This window comes from Bombus bifarius, unplaced genomic scaffold (assembly GCF_011952205.1).
Source record: "Bombus bifarius isolate JDL3187 unplaced genomic scaffold, Bbif_JDL3187 scf7180000008218, whole genome shotgun sequence".
In the NCBI taxonomy this organism is placed as follows: domain Eukaryota; kingdom Metazoa; phylum Arthropoda; class Insecta; order Hymenoptera; family Apidae; genus Bombus; species Bombus bifarius.
In genome coordinates, this window is record NW_022884519.1 from 736759 (window position 1) to 758013 (window position 21255).

Sequence of the window (21255 nt, forward strand, 5' to 3'; positions counted from 1 at the left end):
ATGTATTGCTTAACAATAGATATATTATATATCAATATATTTAATTAATGTATACATATATAACATATATAATTAATCAATGCATATGAATACTAATGAATTATATATAATATATATAGATAATAATAAGCAATATATATATGTATTAATAAGCAATATATATATTATATATCAATATATTTAATTAACCTATATATATAACATATATAATTAACCAATGTATATGAATTCCAATGAATTATATATATATAATTGGTAGGTAATAATATATATTTCTTAACAATAGATATATTATATATCAATATATTTAATTAATCTATACATATATAACATATATAATTAATCAATGTATATGAATACTAATGAATTATATATAATATATATAGATAATAATAAGCAATATATATATGTATTGATTAACAATAGATATATTATATATCAATATATTTAATTAATGTATACATATATAACATATATAATTAATCAATGCATATGAATACTAATGAATTATATATAATATATATAGATAATAATAAGCAATATATATATGTATTGATTAACAATGGATATATTGTATATCAATATATTTAATTAATCAATGTATATGAATAGCAATGAATTAATCTCGAGATATGTATTTAACGTAAATTACGTTCGTAACAACGAGGATGTTCATTTATTATCGAGAGTAGATACACAGATGCAACTTAATAATTCATTGTAATTAATGCAGTCGGAACATGCAATTTTAGGTCGATTCCGTAATTTTCGTAATATTCATGTACGTTACATATAAATACATTTTTAGCTGAAATTTTCATACCGTTCCTGTTTTCTCGGATCCTGTATAAATCTGTGCATAAAGGTTTATGCAAAAGAAAACGGTTTTTCAGGTATACCGGGACGAATATATCTTAAAGATGCAACAGTCGAGAATGGAAGCGTTCGAAAGAGTAGATTCTTTTGAAGCATCGAACGAAAGCGAAGTAGAATAGCGTAAAGCCGAGAGAACTCGAACCTCTCGATATGTACGGTCGAGGTCTAAGCTCGGGATTATCCCTTGACTACGAGTATTAAGGAACAGGATCGGAAATTTGAATCGACATCGTGAATTTGAGATTTCGAATGAACGAATTTGAAGCCAAGATGTTCTTGTATCGAGAAAGTTCAAAGATAATGTTCCTCCTCCAACCTTCGGTGAAAGATTTCACGTGATCTTTCGACACCAAATTACAGGAAAATCGAGAATTGTCAATTTGAAATACGAATCGATTAAAGCTAGTGAAAAAAAGATTCGATTGTTATATCGAAGCGATTACTAGTAATCGCCTTTGCCGTGGAGAAATATGATTGCCCTGAAGGTAGCTAATTTTCTTTCTCTCAATATTTTAGTACCTCTTTTACGTCTCTATCGATAATCTAATCGATAATGGTCTCGAATCGCAAACAATTTCAGACGAGAAGCTGAAATATCGAGCTTGTTAGTCTATCAAATTGTTTAATCGTTCTGTAAATTTGATGCGTCGCTATGAGGTAAATATAATCAAGTGTATCAAATGTGCACAAGTTAATTGCTTTGCTGCAGCTCCCATAATGTATAATATTTACTTGTATTAGTGTTTCGATCGATAACCGACGTTCAATCCAATTTTTAGTTTTTGTTACATAATTACCATTTCAAGAGAGTAATAAAAGTAGTCTATAACGTAGTTTTACGATGCAAATCAATAATATCAGAATGTGAACGTGATATAGACTTGCGAAGATTTACATGACATACATAGTTATAACAAATTGGAAACACGATCTTAATTGCGATTGCAATGAGTAATAAATTATAATTGTAAGCTATTATCACGGAACCATAAATTATAGGTTAAGATTGGATAAAGTATCAAAATCTATCGATTCTTATAATAAAACTCTTTATAGACACGATATATATTTCTATAAGCACTGAATTACTATTTTTGATTCATTGGACAGGTGAAATTTGGAATGCGAGATGTAATGCGAAAGAATTAGAAGCTTCTTCTTGTTCTTATCTTTGGCTAAAGGGATCGACTTTATCGAGTTTTCCATAGTACTCGATTAAGCTTGATTTTGATTGCGTTTTCTTTTCGTGCATTCTCGTCAATATTTCTTGGTTTCCTACCGACTACTTTTTCTTATTATTATCGATTTCTTGTCGTTTCAGTATCGTTCTACCTTCGCGAATAACTTGTTTTTCGATCGAGTTCGTTCTACGTTTGAATATTCGATGATCGTTCTTGTTTATCGATCGTCTGGTAAATTAAGCTACAATTAGATAACGTACAGTTGAGAGGACTTTGTTAACTGTACAAGTTCGGTCACGACGTGCTCACGGTTTCGACAAATAACGCAGTTCGTTGTAACCCTATCGACGCTATGGATCGTGACTGGAACTACTAACGGTTTACTCCGTTTAACGAGCACTGAATAACATCGTGAGACGATATGTCTCCTTTTATATTACTTTATTAAAACAAATAGTTAAAATTACGCTAGACTTGGACAATTTTACGTACTGGTCTGTGTACACGCAATGAGGAAATTGAGTCTAATGAGATAGCCTCTTTAGACTATGGATCTTCCAAAGAATAGAAATTAGAATGCATTTAAAAAAGAAATTTCTGATAAATGTTGGAAATGGGCCGCACACATTAATATTGAGAAAAACGGGGATTGTATCGGCAGAGCGCCATCTAAGGAGTTTGAAAGTTGACGGTGAAAATTTAACTGTACGGTTGCGACTACCGCGACACCTATATATTTGATGGATTACGATACAAATCTGTCGTTCGTTTGCTTCGATGCGCGACAAACTTGGAAAGCAACTACATATTTGTTTCTACTTCTTACTTGAACTTCTTGATTCTATAAAAATTTTCAATATCTTTGCTACACGTCGGAGATGGAAGTTTACCCGTTTCAAAACAAACGTGTTGAAAAGTTGCACGTAATATAAAACGTGTCTAGGAAAGATAAACGCAAGTTGTTCGATCCAACGTTAACCTAAAAGCAGTGTTATCGATATATGTAGGTTCTGTCGTTTCAGTCTTAAAAATTACATTCAGTCTTTCGAATTACATACCAATGAAAGCGTCGATTCAATTTTAGTGAAAACAGTGCTTCTCTTTTTATTTTCTTTCCTTTCACGTCCACATATCTACGATCTTACGTTTTTCGATATAAGAAAATTCGGGTTTCGACTAAACCCGGTGGATAGGAAATTGTTGTCGAAAAAGTTTAACAAACAGTATCATTAAATGTTAGAAAGCTATTAAAAAACGCATAAAAACTTCAGATATAAAAAAATGTTGTAATTTGATAAGAGTCAAAATTTGTTCATTCTTTGAGAAGCTTGGTTAGCTGCGATTTTTATCACATAATATATTTTGCAAATGGATGTCGTAGCTATGGTTAAAGATAAAATTCGGTTTACGCCAAGAGATTCTGAGAAATTATGTAATTTAAATTGCAGCTGGTAGATATTTGGAAAAATGAAAATCTTAGTTCTAACTTTTTAAAACTAAGCAACTGCGTATTTTGCAAACTTCTTATCCAGAACTAAATGGAGAATACAGCTATATATATTCAGGCAACTTTTAAGCAAATATCGTTGATAAAACAAGGCAAATTTCACCTCAGTTCTACGTAAATAATGCATGCTTCCTGGACAAAGTTTTCTCTGCTGAACTGAGAAAACTTTATAGATTTATATTCCCGTTACCACGACTGCAGTTTTTGAAACTTTCTCGCGCATACGCTTTGCGATTTTTTCTTTCCCTTTGCTCCTTTTAAACCGTGGAATCGAAAATGATTCGTATCGAACTACGTGAGTCTAATTTTTAAATTGATCACTCGTATATCGCACGTTTAGCGCATAATTTCTCTTACAACGACGACTAATCGATTATTAATCCCTAAGTGGGAAATACATTCGTCGTTGATTCTCCTCGTTGGACCGTGCACTTATTGCGATGCGTGTAATTGTGTGTGGTACACTTGATCAGCCGAGTAGTAGTGTCACACATATATGAGTATGAGTGTGTGTGGTAGTACGTGCGTGCGCAGCGTCTCGTAAAACAGAAGAATGCAACTGTTCCGTACGCACGGTGTTAAGGAAGATGGTGAGACAAGAAGAGTGCTGAGACGTGTGCAATCTGTATCTACGAATATCTCGTAAATCTCATATTAAATAAATCTGAAACTATTTTAAAACCATTTCTACATGTAATGTGAGTGTTCCTATACATTTATTTCGGCGACTAAGACCCACAATTCTCAACAGTACTAAAATTAAATCTCGCTAGATTACAAGTGAAAGATAAAGGCTTTTAAAATCTTTTCGAAAACCGAACAACTTACAAGGCAGAACATTCATGATTCAACGATGCACGAGTTCGATTTTCGCTACTTTCTTCAACTATGGGAAAACTTTGTAATTGAAAGAACCTCCACTGTAATTCTGAATCTCAAATGTTCTCCCACAGTTCGCTTCAAACAGCGACTTTTGTGGACTTTGAGAAGTATACTGCATTGCAGGTATTGGTATCCTCCTCGCGGTTTCATTTTCAATCTTTCTTTGCGAAAACAACGAGAATTTGATCGGCATTACTCTAACTTTACACATCCGCGTTTCTTCCTTTCGACATTTATTCCAGCTACATGGATTTTTATATAAATCACGAAAATCTTCTTACACATTTCGAACGCATCGACGCGTAATCGATTGTAAGGACGTATCGTTTTTATCGCAAAGTATGTATTTTATAACAATGGCTTATTAGAATTTGGCTACATCGTTATCGTAACGTAACTGCAAAATGTTGAACCGAAAAGGTGATTTAAATCGTTTAGCTAATTTAACAGTATCATTTCGGTACGAAATGATTTACTAACGATGAATGAAAAGTAATGCAAAATGTGAGTGTCTAAAAGTTGTTAAGAAGAATAAGCTGCGCGAGAAAGAAAGTAGATAAATGCTAAAAGTCACTTACTGAAGTATGGACGTCAATGAACATGGTTAATATCATGGGGGTCGCGGCGAAAAATTACTGGGTACTGAACTTGTGACGTAGATTAACTAACATCCATCGATCGTCATAAATGCCTTATCTTTATGTCGATCCATACGTCGATTTTCAGACAATATATATCCATTGTAGGAGCTCATAAAACGCAATTTTCTTAATATGCGTTTCGATATATCATATTCCAACTAAGGTCCCATCCGGCTTTATACGGAAATTATGTGGGAATTGAGAACGCGCGCGTGAAACGAAGGATACGACAGACAATCGACACACTTCACACAGTTAGGAAAATCGTAGATTTCGATTGTTTACAGGTACGTAATTACTGCTTCGATATCCATCGATCTGCACTTTCTTTAAAGATCATCGACATCAAATTGAAATCGATGAGACGTAACGCCATCAGTCTGCTATATCTCTTACTACTCATATTATGGCTGCCACTATATACAGTGTTTTCCAATAGTTGGATGCATGCACACAGTAAGAAAATTTTCGGTGCTCGCGATAATACAATCAAAGAAAAGAGAAATGTTAGAAATCTTAGAAATCATATTGAAAGAATTGATAAATTCGTTTATTCAGCTGGTGATAATTGTTTCCTTCGAATGAAACGTGGTTAATCTCCTTTAACTATGGTTAAGTACCTTCGTTTGCGTTTTATACCGACCGAGTTTGTTATTCGAAGTAAGGATGAAAGAATAATTGAAGTTTTTATCTGCTCTCTTTGCAATTTAAGGGTCGAGCCCGAAAGGATTATGCTCTTTGCAACATCCATGAAAAAAGTACACGGAAAACCACGCGCGCAATTAAATTTTTATAATCAGTTTTCGTCGCGACCTTTATCTTTCCATAAGACAAAAAGTAGTTGATTCGCGTCATCCAGCTAACTTCATTCCGAACACTGCGCTAGTTTTCATCCACGTCGATTTGTACGTTCGGATAATTAAACGACATGACCCGAGCGAATTAGCTGGAAATATCTCTATGCGGGATCCTAGTTTATTTGCGAGATGATAGTTAATTAGAAACTTTAGATACAACCTTGTACTTTGACTTACTTAGTTAATCGTCGTCTCGATGCAGGAAAAAGAGCGCAAAAGTGGTAAATGTTGATATAATTTTGGTATTTTTTCATAGCCTAGAAAATTTGCAACATTTACGACAATACTTTCTAACAACTTTGTGTGAAACAGCAGCAACTCGATTTTAATGTTCGCTCCTTTTCGGCGAATAACTACGATATTGCTCGAAAGTTGTCGTTCGGAAATGTGATTCGAAACACAGGTAAATCCGCTTTGCTTGCTTCGGATTAAATTCAACGAATTTCGTTTGTATTAGCTTCGAGTTAGATTGGACTCAACTTTGACCTGAATCACGATTGGATCTGGGCTCGTTTCCCGTGTCCATATCCGAAAGAATGGACATTTTCCAGAGGCGTGACGTCGTGGAAATCTGAAGCGAAAGCTAACCTTTACGGACGGGGCCTCTCGATGAGCGAGCGTCGCTGTGAACGAGAGGTATCGGCGCGCGCAGTTGAGAAAGTATACACGTTGAACGATTGCGTTATTCATTGTTGAAGCTTGTATCATTTTCTTCAATATTTAGTTCATCATCACTGTCACTATCTGAAGCACTGTTGTCGTCTTCTATCTTGTCAGGTTCAAAATAACATTCGTCATCACTACTATCACTATCGAACATGTTCTTTCTGGAACTTTTAGGCAGCGTGTATAAAGTATTATAAAAAATATATAAAATATATAAAAAGCTGGCTGATTCGTCTGGTAGTGCCATTGAAAGATTGAAATTCGTTCTGAGCCGACCATCATCCTGCATCGCGAATTTACGGTAAACGGAAGATAAGATTTCTAAAGATCTGTAATTTTCTTTCACCAAAAACATAATACTGTTTAGTTCACTATACCCATGCATAAATACGCGTAAGATTATTGCTCAGAAAAATAGACATACAATAGACATTTTTATATATCTCGAAATAGAAAGAGCAAACGTGTGGACAAATGTGTTATAGAAATTCTTTATTCAAAAATGTTAGAAATTAGGATTTCCAATGGCTTCTATTCTATATGATAATGTATTGATGGATGGATTTATTACAGTGAATTAAACAGAAAACGATGATTATTTAACGTGAACTTAATGCAGTAGTGTGATATCACAACTCTCAATTAACGATTCTTCACTCTTGACGCACCGGTGACTAACTGAACACTGCTGCGGTGCCGGAATATACTGATGGCCGTTAGGCCTACTTACGCTTTATCGTCAACATTGTCTGTATGTCGGCGATCTTTTCGCGGTGCTATAACAGAGACGAAAGAAGCCGCTGTAAAGAGAATCGTTGTGCCAAAAACTAAACACTAGTGAAAATGTAGAATTTTCCTAGAAGTGAGACCCATTTCAACAGATAACACCCACCCGAGGGAGGAAAAGTTGCAAAACACTTGTTAACCTCTCACATTGTTGCATTACTCGTACGACCGTTTTTCATTTGAAGTCAGGTTTGCAAGACGAGGTCATTAAGTTTCTTATAGGTGCGCTAAGTGCTCTTCGACGATCGCGACACGTTGTATACACGGCCAATATAGCTCCTGGTGCACATTTGTAACATCACGCCTTGGAAATGTCATTCCCATTTTCTTCGACGTACAGATCTTCCGTCGCGTGTACGCTATCGATCGAATTTCACGCAATGAAACGCCCAAATGGCTCTCTATTCTAAAACGAGTCTAACCTACGGAAAATGAATCTTTAAAAATTTTCAATTCGTGCTAATTCGAAACTTCTTTCGTTCGGATAAAATTTTGGAAAAAGTTTTGTAGCGGCACATAAGTCAACGGAAGATTCGAATCGGAAGAGACTCGTATTATTGTGCCGTGGAATACCAACGTTGTTTTAGTTTGCTAGTTTCAAAGGTAAACGAACTCCGGACAAAATAATATCGCCGTTATTTGTAATCGTGAGGTAAATTGGATGTAGGACGTGTAGAGTGCCAAAGAAATACTCGGCGGTGTTTAACAGTATGTATTTATTAACATTTCTTACTTTCCACTCTTTATGTACCACTCTCGATTTCGATTGACCTTTCTCGCTTCTCAGTCACCACTCAACTGTTTTCTTGATCCGATTCGTTTCTTTTTGTCGCCCCCACTACGCACGCGTTCGTTAGGCGTCCGCGACCGTTGCCGCGTACGCCTTCTTCCAAGTATTCGGCGGAAGGACCGTAGAAATATCGATGGCGCATTAGGCCTGTCGGCATTTCGGTGATATACTTGTACCGACGAAACCGTTGGAAAGTTTTGTTGTCGAGTGCTGCTACAATCGTCAACCGGAGTTACATATGAACTCTAACTAACTTTTTATAATAACACCGGTCGATACAAATAGACGAACGTGCCCTCTAGTTCGTTCAGTATAGCGAATGATATACAGTCGAATAGCGAACGTAGAGATGAACAGTAGCATCGAGCGAGCAACGATTACGACCGGCATAAACTATCTCTGTAGTTCTACTTGAAGTTATTTTAATACACACCGACTATTACAATTTTATTACTGGTTTCTTTTGTAAACAAACAAACACGTGTAACAGAGCACCTCAGTTTAAATAAAACAAACACTTGCAAGAATCGATCGGGATCTTTATCAGAAACAAATCGCGCTGTCACGGTTTGAACGAGAATTGTTCACTTAAAACGTTTGCAATGAACATGGTGAAAAGTACAGAGATTTTAATCCAAGATAAATATCTATACCTTTGCTCGAGCACTGATTGCAATGTGAAATCGTGCCGCTGAATAAGTACGTGCCGTTAAAAAACTCATTACGTAGAAAATTTATCGTATCGAATATCCCGAAACAGTTTGTTTCACATCTTCCTTCTATTTAACGGATCCAACACGTTGGATGCTACGCCAGTTTTACAAGGTTTGGCCGTGTCACCATGATGAATTTTTTTATTATGCGATACATATCATGTTGAAATATTACCTACAAAAGATATGTTACGGTGTATAATCATTAATGAATTTATCTCACTGAGGTCACCGGTGTCCCCCGGAGCCACCGGTAGTGCAATTTCGCTCGATTCACTTATTTTTTGCGATTATCAATTATTTCATATTGTTTCTTCGCGTTGCTAAATAATTGTTCTATGTTGTTGCGTCCCTGGGCCTACCACAAATCATAATCCATCCCTCGGTCATACTTATTCGGACCCGCAACAATCCTAAAGAACCGTCACAAGATTTAGCATTTTTTATTTTACTGTCAAGGCCCTTAATTGCCATCAAACATCTTTCAAGTCGAAACGTTCCTTAGGGTTATTGTCCGTTAAGGAAAAACACGGAAAAAGCGTGTTTTTCACATGTTCGACAGGCACTGGTGGGGGACGCACATAATAGATGTATATTCCATGTATAAATAAAACTATTTTTCTATGTTTTATACTGCATTAATTTTGTCACATCGTTGTAGTAACAATAATAATAATAACAAATTTATAACTATTGATATTTGTTCAAATTATGTATTTCTATTAATCTTGATGCGTCGGTCATCGGTGACCACCACGGCCAAGTTGAGTGCCGGTCACCGGTGACCTCCACAACGCCACGACCAAGTTGAGTGTCGGTCACCGGTGACCTCCACGACGCCATGACCAAGTTGAGTGTCGGTCACCGGTGACCTCCACGACGCCATGACCAAGTTGAGTGTCGGTCACCGGTGACCTCCACGGCGCCACGACCAAGTTGAGTGTCGGTCACCGGTGACCTCCACGGACGCCACGACCAAGTTAAGTGTCGGTCACCGGTGACCTCCACGGCGCCACGACCAAGTTGAGTGTCGGTCACCGGTAACCTCCACGGCGCCACGACGAAGTTGAGTGTCGGTCACCGGTGACCTCCACGGCGCCATGACCAAGTTGAGTGTCGGTCACCGGTGACTCCCATGGCATTCAACGTGTTATAACGTTGTGCTCTTAAGAAGTAGAAACAACATTCATGAGGTCTGGCGTACAGGCAGTGGCGTAATTACAAAAAGAAAGACGTTAATGGAGGCAGGTGGGAAGAGAAATACGCTCCCAACAGATATACACACTCTTAATGTCCTCCTCGACAGCACGTCGAGACGATATACGCCACTAACCCCTTTTATGCTACACGTACGAGCCCCCTAATGACTTGGGGATGTTTTTTCAGCCATGAGGGAGAAAACTTGTTAAAGAATGTGCGAATGAGCGAGAGAGAGAAAGAGAGAGAGAGAGAAAGAAACACGCAGCAGTTGTTTCTAGCAGAAACCGCTTATCTTTTGCTCTGGTGTTTCGAGCATGTCGCGGTATGCCGCGGCAGCTGAGTGCTAGCGCGTTGAACAAAATTCCCTGGCTTTTGTTCAGCTCTGGCGTATCGCCGTGATGATTCCGCCTACATGCACTCGTGAGATCGCCAAGGACAAAAGCGCGCTGGAAATGCTGGTTCTCGTCCGATCGCCAGAGTTAAGCAGCGCGTGTCGCGGAGAGTACTAAGATAGGTGATATCGCTCCTTGGGAATTCCGTGTTATCGTTGATTATAATCTTTTATTTACCGAATGTCCAGCTGGTACAAATTGTACAGTACAAATTAAATAATAAAAAAAAATCGTGAGATCTGCCAGCTATTCAAAATCCCCACTCCCGCAGCGACATTCTTCGTACGGCTAGTTCGATTTTCTAATTTCTATTCGATTTTCCTTCGATCGTGCAATGGGTACGAGCTTGTCAGACGTTACGTGTAAACGTCGTTTTTATTTTTCTTTCCTTTCAGAAAAAAGTTTCATACTCTTGTTAATCTATTCCGTCGCTTCCAATCATTTTCGATTCTTCTTCGATTTCTTTTTCGGGGAACGCTACGTCTCTGCTAAATAGCTTGCTACGTAATGAACCTCCACGATTTATACGAGCACAGTTTCAAATGATATTTAGATAAGGATCCGTAGAAACTTTTGACCGTTTTATCAGTTGAAATATCAATCGGATTACCCTACTCGGCGAGCTTACGATCTTGGAAAGGTAATTCCTTTATTAAATCGAGTAAAAGTCTTTCAAATGCTAGAGCAGCACGGTATCATGAAAATACACGTACACATAAAGAAATTTCTTTCCAGTTCGTTGTTTATTTGATCGTATATTTTCGTCTACTAACGCAAGAAGCAAAAAGTTTGCAATAGGAAAAGGAAGGTTTCTCCTTCCGAAAAAACTGTCGAAACTTACCTGAACGCCACCTACTCCAACTATGAAGAGCAGTTGAACCATAAAAAGAGCTGCCAAGAGATTCATAAGGATCGTACCCGCCAGGCTTCTTAAGTCCGAGAATAGGCTGCAACATAACGAATGTTCTGACTTCCATCTCTTCTAGAAATCAGATAACTCCGTATAACTAACTTCGAAGTAGCGCTTTTCAGCAGCTTAAATTTAATTATACACTGTAATGTTAAAAATGTAAATCCGACAGAAAATATTTTCCTTGTTTATTCCTTGAAAATTCCTTCTTTATTCAGAATATACATATATAATATATATTTTCTTGGGCAATAAACGTTATATGTATATATATAAAAAAAAAACACTAATTTGGAAGAAAAATCGGTAGAGTTCCAGCACGAAGACGACAAATGGGTATGCAACGCGCGAAACCAAATAAAAGATACTCGAACCGAATAGTACGCGGTAGGATATCGTTGCATTCTCACGTACAGACAATTTGCATTGCTGTATGTTGAAGAGTAGCAGACAGAAGAATACAAAATAAAATTTACGTCGTGATTCGCGTCAAAGGAGAACTGCCTCCTTTTCTTCGTCTCTCTGTTTCAGTAATATTTTATTCGACTGCTAGATGAGAAAGGAAATATTCGCACGAAGGAAAAATTACAAATTGCTCGGAATGAAAATTCTGGGAATTATTTATGGCCTTGCGCGAACGATACGTGTTGAAAGGTATCGCGCGATACAGATGGCACAAGGAAACAGACAAAGGGTCCGCACGAGTGGCTTCGCGAGCAATCCGTCGGCTGTGAATAATTCATAAATCAAACAAGCTGGTCGAGGTTGGTCAAGGTGAAACTGGCCTCGCTGCTTATCTGTGTTTCGTCCCCTTTTTATTTTCTAGAACGACCAAACCGTCGGCGTGCGACGAAATGGAACACCGCGTTAATAGTTTCTGAAATATTATTATTTCTTTCTTAGTAGAAACGTAAGATGATACGTCCAAAGATGGCGAGTTAAAACATACACGTAATAGCGATGTTGCACGCTATTGGTCATTTTGAAAGATACTCTCACGATTGCTTTCAAGCGTGCGGCTACTTGCGTTACCGTCGGAAAGCGCAGTAACGAAAATCTTAGAAATGGTCGTACTTTCTTCGAGTGGTACGTCTGAAAGACACACGGAATTAGATTTCTGCTAAACTGAAAAGTTTCGACGCAGATCTTGTTCCCGATATATCAACGGAGACTGCAGCAAATAAATAATACACGGCGTCATGCGTTGTATCGATTTCATACGTGCGCGAGAAATAAAGTAACGCGAGTGGTTTCCAAGATTTTAATATACGTTACGTGCAAAGTTTGGTGTTTGTGAATGTTCGTTCGTGAAAGAAAGGAAAAGTAACGAAATTGAATTCTAGAGGCAGAGGATGAAGTAAAAAGGAAACAACGGAGCTTATTTCAGAAGAAAGTTTATCGGAAACTAGAAATACGGTTTCCCTCTGCTTCACTCAAATTTGGAATCAAACCGATCCTATCGTAATCTGACCAAGATTTTTTTTATTGAATTTCCGATTCGAATCTTGAGAGCTTCCTGCTTTAAAAAATTTCCATCGTTTTCTTTAGTTACAGTTCGGAAGAATTTTTGTTCAAACGTTGTATTTAACAGTCACTGATCCAAAATTATTTGCATCTTCTGCGAGCTTTTGCTTTTCAACGCAAATACTGGCTTTGCTAGATGCTCGCGCAACCGCTAAAATGAAAGCTCTGTTTCATTTTCTATTTCGATGACCACGATACTCCGCTCAAAGGGTAAACTATGTAACTGCAATGAGAGCGAGAGCGAGAAAAGAGAGAGAGAGGGGGAGGGATACAAAGAGCGAAAACGAAGCAAAAGAAAAGGAGAGATAAAAGGAGAAAATAGAAATACGCGGTTTACCGTCTCTATGCGCCGATAAGCAACGAACCGCGCACTTTATTAAAATTCCTTCGATACGAAAGTCATGTATACCTGCAATTCGAATTGATATCGAGTTTCACGATATTTCTAGCGACCGCGACTAGTCGGATTTCGCAAACAGACCGCGTTTCGAAATAACGTACGGAAAGGAAAATATCCCACGAGCGAATTTTCGACAAATACACCGTACGTATACCGAGCTGATGCTCGGATCCTCGTCGCAATGAACAAAGTATGTATTCTGTCGCATCTCGTTTTCCATTTGCAAGATGTACTTAGCGAGAAATTACATATATATATTCGATATATATATATCGAATCGAGAATCGATTTTCTAAATTACCGTCCTTCTCTCGTGATCTAACCTATTCAGTAAAATGGCTGCCGGTGAAACAAAGCAAAAGTAAATATGTCGATTAGCAGGTAGTTTGAATTCTATAGAATTTACACCTACCCTCCTTGTGTTGACAATTCCAGTGGAAAAATGTAATTCACTTCGTCTTCTGGTTTTATTATAAATTCTACACATTCTATTCTTTCACCTTTTGTGTTTTCGTTCATGGAGGATAACCTTCAACGGCATGGCGTAGAGAAAATCGATTTGTAATAACCTAAATCCTTGAGGTAATTAAGACGATCGATTCTGGAAAATCGAGTTTATTTTGGGAATAAATTGAATTATATACAACAACAATTCATATCAAATCTATTAGAAATTTGGTATGTTCTACCAACCAAAAGATGGATACTCCTACGCGTGGCGAAGTGTCTGAAAGCAGTAAGAATTGGGTAAGGGTTTGCGACTGCAGAAATCTTTAAATTCTTGCTAGTCGAGGGGTTGGTCTTTCTAAAATCCTATCGACGACTTCTCATTCGACCCGTGAATAATTCATCCTGAGCCGAACTTCCAATGGTAACCCAGTGGGGAGAGGAATCATGGATGAAATCGAAGGAAAGGATTAACCTGCTGTTCTTTTGTTCGATTTTGCGAGAGAAATTCGTCTCTCGTCGTACAAAACGACTACGAGAACGAATATAAAGTAGTTGCCTGAATATCGTGCATTTTTAACTTACCGTTTGAAACATTAAATTCTCTTCGTTAATCGACAGCGATGCTACTCGTGCTTCAACTCGTTACTGCGAGGTAATTGTATCGAAGCTTTTGTTCGTTTACTACATCGTTAGGGTCGGTTTGAAAGATGGTGGAAGGAAAAGGAAAGGTGATTAAACTTCGAAGCTTTGTCAAGTTCGATCGATTTATCGATCGGTATGTCAGAAGTCGGCCAAGCAGAGCACTTCCATTAAATTTCGTTTCCTCTTTCTTTTCCAGCTATTCATCCGGATGATAAAGTTTTTAAGCGTTCCGAAAGCCTTGAAATACTAGCGGTGAAAAAAGGGATTGATCGTTCGAGATTTATGAATCGCGTCCCCCCGAGACTACTTTCAACTTCGATGAGACGAACAATCGTAATATAAGTCGTTAACAAGTCGAGCACAAGACCGAAGAAGATTGGTTGCAAGAGAAACGTTATCTTATTTTTCCATTGCTTAAAGGTTTCGAAGAAAAGGAATAATTAGTTTTCGATCATTCTGTACAGAAGTATCGAGTATTGAAAGGGCAAAGAAAATTACATTGGCTGATTGCACGCGATTCGAGCGGTGTAGCAAAGTTTTTGCGGTCAGAGACTCGGTTGAAATTGATTTGAGGTCGAATCTCACTACTATATCTAAAGTTTGTCGCTCGAAAAGCACACAAGCTCGAAGTTCAGCGGCATCGACAGACCTCTGTTGCTCTATTTACATCTACAAAGTTTTAGAGTTGCCGGTTCAACAGTAGCCAACCGATTTATCAATATCCGATACAAATCGGAGATGCTGAATTGCGTTAAGGCCTCGACCAAATCGACTGGCCATTTCAGGAATCAAAATTTCGATCAACAAAAACAAACAAAAAATTTTGTCTAAAGCTTATGCAAATTGCTGAAATTTATTATCAAATTACCATTTAATAAAAGTTTCATTTCACCAAGAACAGACATCAAGTGACCAACAAGATTATGTGATTTAATATGTTATACTCATTTTTAGGAGGATTTTTGGAAAGTAAGTCAATAGCCCAGTGACGGTTGAAAAACAATCTAAGCCACTCTATTGATATAGAAAATGTAGAAAATTGAGTCAAACGAGACAGACGATAGAATGATATCACGTTGCATAATTAGTGTCATGAAGTAAATCTTATGTTAAAATAAACAAACCAGACAAATTTCAAGTAATTTATATTTTATTTCAATCCTTTATATCCTACTTATTCTTAAGAAATGTGTAAATAGAAATTTCAACTGTGGCAGCTTCAACGTTACATTTCACGTTTTCTTTTTCTTTCTTTCATTTCTTTTCGTTTCTTTTGTTCTCATTTTCTGTGAAATCTGATAGTTCTTTTTAATTGCCCAACTTTTTGTCTGCTCGGAATTGCACCGACAAAGGATGAAAAGAATTTATGAAAATCCGTAGAAATTCAGAGGACCTGCCCATCTTAATCCTCTGTCGCGTTTGAAACAGTCACCATCTTTGTTGTCTCGTTATCATAACCTCTCAGGGCTATACACAGCTCTTCAGCAAAACGGTTTGCCGTTAAACCGAAGAGAAGATATACAATGAAATATGCATAGCACTTTGCACGAGGAAAGAAAAAAGCAGGGAGAACGAGGTGCAATTACGATTTCTTAAAAATGTAGGGCAGGACTGTCCTTTATCAGGATAGAAGTTTGCTCGGACAATAGAGCCACGTTGAATTCTATCCTACCTTGGTCTCTGTACCCGTCTATTCACCGAGGATACCTACCATGGTAATTAACAGTCACAAAAAACGTGGCGAACAGGACTAATTTATTTTTTAGAATGCAACGAATTTCAGCACTCCCCTTTCGACTAATCCAACTGTAGCGGCACTCGAGAACAAAACTTTCCAACGGTTTCGTCGGTACAAAGTATATCACCGAAGCGTACGGCTGGCAGTCCTAATGCGCCATCGATATTTCTACGGTCCTTCCGTCGAATATTTCGAAGAAGGCAACATGGCAACGGTCGCGGACGCCTAACGAACGCGTGCGTAGTGGGGATATTGGGCGATAAAAACAAACGAATCGGATTAAGAAAACAGTCGAGTTGTAACCGAGAAGCGAGAAATGTCAGTTGGAATCGAGAATTGTACGAAAACAGTCGAAAACGAGGATTGTTAATAAATATACTGTTGAACACTAAACGGAAAGAGGTGAACGTGTTTGTGCCACATAAAGACATCGTGTCCGTAAAATCAAGAGTGTTCGTAATGGCTAACCACACGAGAAAAGGCGCGCAACGAACGCCACAGACCGCGGAGACATAACCTTTTGTTGACAATTTCTACGAAAAATTCGATGCTCCATGGTACGAAGCTGTTTTATTGTCTCTCATATAATGATCACGTAACGCGTAACTCTTTTCTTTCCGCTCGAAAGTTGGATGAATTGAAAGAATAAAAAATTTATTAAAATTCCAACGATTTGAATTGCAACAAAAGGCAAAAATACGTAACCTGCGTAGATCGTTTTCGATGCAAACGCAATTTCGATTCCAGCAATTTCCCAAGCTATCCAACCTGGATCATAGCCACTGGAAAAATATATTTACCATAAACTACACATCTGCAATGTAGATAAGGGGACAAGCATAGAAAATCCCTCGTTATTTTACAAAATAACCTTACCTTCCTTTATACGATATATGCTAACGATGAAGGATAAAAACTGACAAGTCGATTATGCGAGATGTTCAATTTAAAAAGAAATTTTTGGTATTAAAAAGTAACCGATTATTAAGGTTAATTTTTACTTGTACCTCTGTTCAAATTTTTCGATGAATGTGGCGTAGAACATGGTGATAGGACAAGTTAGGATTTTTTTCATTGATCACCTCTCGTTTTATCCGCTTACACGATATACGTATTTTCCAATTCCCCGGTCAATCGTTGCAAAGAGAGTTTTTTCGATTGGCGAAGTTGCAAAATGTTCGTCGCTGTATAAACTAATATCGTATCGAATTTCCTAATCGCCATAAACAACATTATCATCGTCAACATTCTTTTGCCATCTCGTATACCGTTTGATTTCAAATTCGTATAGTAAAGGATTTTCGTCTGCTTGCTTTTGCTCGACAACTACTACTATGCTACAAATACCATCTACTTTGAGAAACTTTGATTGTGCGCGAAAAAGGGGAGTAAACGAGAGAAGCACGAACTCAGTAAGCTGCGTAACGTTTGAAAAGAGCACGTTGGTGAAAAGCTGATTCACGGAAAAGAGCAATCGTAGGTTGCGGAATATCGGGTTTGAGGAAAAAGCCCGACGTTTTCCACTTGTCGTACGTGACCGCGTTGATAAGCGGACAAAGAGTGCAATTAACCAGGCATAGTCGGAATAACGATAAGCCGTCGGAAGCGGTTCTCGAAAGAGCCGAAGAAGGTGCGAACGAGCGAACCACGCGAAAGGAACGGTCATAAAGTAACAACGTGACACGACAGCGAAACGCATAAAAAGGAGAGTAAAGTGACCGCGCTTGCTTGAATTTAGAACGAGTTTAGAACGAGTCGGAAAGCTTGCAGTTATTTATATTTCTCCACTTCTCGGTCCTTGCTGATTTCATCGGATGCATCACGATGCGAATCGTTTCTCTGGCTCGCCTTGTCTACCCTCCATTAAAATGATTATTATTATACGATATTATTTTTATATTATTTTATATATTATACGATATTATTATTTAACGAGTTACGACTTGTTTGAGATACAATTTATATATTTTGGTTCAATTTTTCAGTGTGATTCGGTAAACTAAAACAAAATAAATATGGAGAATTCCTATAAAAATATACACGCGTCGAGATACAAACTGAACGAAAATTTGTATATTGTACGAGACGTGAATTTAGGATGTCCAAAATGGCGGTGCACGAAAGTATTCCGTTTCTATTCCAACATATCCGATCGAAAGCGCGCCAACGCAGAAATTACAGAGCTAATCGTGTGAAACGTTGGCACATGGTGTCGTTCCGGAATCGTTACTAATCGTACCACCCAGAAAATTAGAACGGCTCCGCTAATTCACCAAGGAATTCCTCTTTTCAGCGTACCTATACCATCTTTCCCTTCTATAGACACTATAATACTTCGTTCAGTAATTGAATCGCGTGACACGCATCGTTTACGTCTACGGCGAATAAAATTACGGAATACCCTCGATCGTATCAAATAATTGGGTACCGCGTCGGATTGCCAATTTCTCTCTCGGATAATGAATCCTCTTTTTCATCTGCTTTTCGACACTTTGTGCTTTCTCGTTCATAGCTATATCTTATGGGTACCAACGTGGCATCTTTTTATTCGAATTATCGATCGAAGCTATCTTTCTCGAGGGAATATTGTGACTAATCGGCTATTTTTCACATACGTTCTCAATTAGAGTTAAGCATTTTTCAAATTGTTTCGAACAAATATTTATCGAAAATAATTATCCGAATAAATTTATATTAGCCGAATATTTTATTTGAGTAATAATTATTTGTTATTCGAATAATGATTGCAGAAATATTTGAAAAATAATACGAATAATTGTTCGTCTCTGTTTAATTCTGTACAGGCACGTGCGAATACTAGTACATTTCTTACTATTAATTTGCCGGATGATTAATTAGTCAAGAAAAGATAAATTTTCTAACCTGACATTGAAACATATTAATTATAAAAGTAAATGCTACAACAGTTGGGCAATGAATCTTGAAAATATCCTTCATCTATGCATAATAATGATTTATACATAATATATTAAAGATTCCAAGGGATAAAAGCTAGATAGAAAGAATAATGGAAGAGAAAGATGAAGAAGAAATGGCGAAAGAAACAGCACAGATTAAATGGTGCACACGATTAGCAAAAGGAGTGGCTGGTGGAAATAATTGTAGAATAACACGAATTTCTAGCATAGACTCTTAGTACAGTGACAAGTAGTTAGTATAGCGTAAGAATAAAGTATGAAAAGATGCGTGCGAAGGTAGGATAAGAAAGTGTGGTTAGAAAAATTGTAACTATCATTTTTTTGCCGGGAGGTCAAAATAAAATAAATTGTTATCATTATTTATTAATTTAATGTATGATGTTGTTGAGGTTAACTGATAGAGGAACGAGCGGATGAATTTATTATTAGAAAAATATATTGAAATAAATAAAGTTATATGTGTAAGTACAGGTATAGTGTATGAGGTGAAAATCAAATAAACTGTTATCATTATTTATTAATTTAATGTATGATATTGTTGAGGTTAACTGATAGAGGAACGAGTGGATGAATTTATTATTAGAAAAATATATTGAAATAAATAAAGCTATATGTGTAAGTACAGGTATAGTGTATGAGGTGAAAATCAAATAAACTGTTATCATTATTTATTAATTTAATGTATGATATTGTTGAGGTTAACTGATAGAGGAACGAGTGGATGAATTTATTATTAGAAAAATATATTGAAATAAATAAAGCTATATGTGTAAGTACAGGTATAGTGTATGAGGTGAAAATCAAATAAACTGTTATCATTATTTATTAATTTAATGTATGATATTGTTGAGGTTAACTGATAGAGGAACGAGTGGATGAATTTATTATTAGAAAAATATATTGAAATAAATAAAGCTATATGTGTAAGTACAGGTATAGTGTATGAGGTGAAAATCAAATAAACTGTTATCATTATTTATTAATTTAATGTATGATATTGTTGAGGTTAACTGATAGAGGAACGAGTGGATGAACTTGTAATAGAAAAATATATTGAAGTAAGTATAAGTACAGGTATTTGTGTATGAGGTGAAAATCAAATAAATTGTTATCATTATTTATTAATTTAATGTATGATATTGTAGAGGTTAACTGATAGAGGAACGAGTGGATGAATTTGTAATAGAAAAATATGTTGAAATAAATCACGGTATAAATATAAGTATAATGTATGCTGATCCATAACCTCACTCTTTCAGTGTTACAATACAATAGAATATGATAGGGAGCACGTTCATATATTTCTAGCAAAGGACATTGCCAAAAAGTTAAACTTGTAGCTGTCGCTGAAGGCTACAAGAAACAGCAATAGAAATCTACTTATAGCTCTTTTGTTTATAGACTTTGTAACCCAAAACAAAATTAATATTCAAGGGTACAATAATATGCACCTCTCCTTCTTCAGTATATCTTTTGTTTCACTAAATTCTATCCTCTTTGTAACAGCGGTGTTCAGGTCACGGATATACAAAAGAAAAGGTGTAGAGTTTCTCTTGAAATAATTACTTCAACAAATATTATCTGAATAAATTCTCATCTGAATAAGTTATTCGATTTAATTTTCATACAGATAAATTCTTATACAAATAATTCCTCATTCAAATAAATATTTATTCAATTGGATATCTATACATTAGTGATGAACAAAATTTTATTTCTTATATATATTCATTATAAATTATACGAATAAAATTTTGCATTGTTTTGAATAACGTTATCGAATTCGCGCCAACTTCACTCATATCGGTTATATTAAAACGTATTTAGCATCTCGTTCTACAATATATATAGTTTATGTATGGCGACTAATTTGATCGTTTCGATGTTCAAGCGACACTCCCCACTTATAATTAAAGGCTTGAACCGAACGCTCAATAATAACGGCTGCGAAACCACTTGTAGCGCGTCGTTTTCGCAATATGGATTTATGCCGGAATAAAATAGAATTTACTTTTGCAACTCGTTATCACGCGAGAAAAAGGCGGATGGATAAAGAAACATGTATTTATACGGTTCGAGGTTTTGCACCATTGAAACATATTTTTCACTCTATTCATCGCGTTTCACACCCCATACTCGTTTATGTCGATCGAAGGTCTCG

The 21255-nt window shown here is 36.7% G+C and overlaps 1 protein-coding gene and 1 long non-coding RNA gene across 6 annotated transcripts in view; one reads left to right on the forward strand and one right to left on the reverse strand.

Annotated features, from left to right (window-relative positions):
* LOC117211190 overlaps nt 1–21255 on the forward strand; it is a 51461-nt gene that overhangs the window by 12658 nt on the left and 17548 nt on the right. The gene's annotated exons all lie outside the window — the stretch shown is intronic.
* LOC117211185 (latrophilin-like protein LAT-2) overlaps nt 1–21255 on the reverse strand; it is a 75699-nt gene that overhangs the window by 11398 nt on the left and 43046 nt on the right. For all 4 annotated transcript variants that reach the window (XM_033454854.1, XM_033454851.1, XM_033454853.1 and 1 more), the window contains exon 4: nt 11333–11438. In XM_033454854.1, the coding sequence (XP_033310745.1) occupies nt 11333–11438 (106 nt within the window). The remainder of the gene's footprint in view (nt 1–11332; nt 11439–21255) is intronic.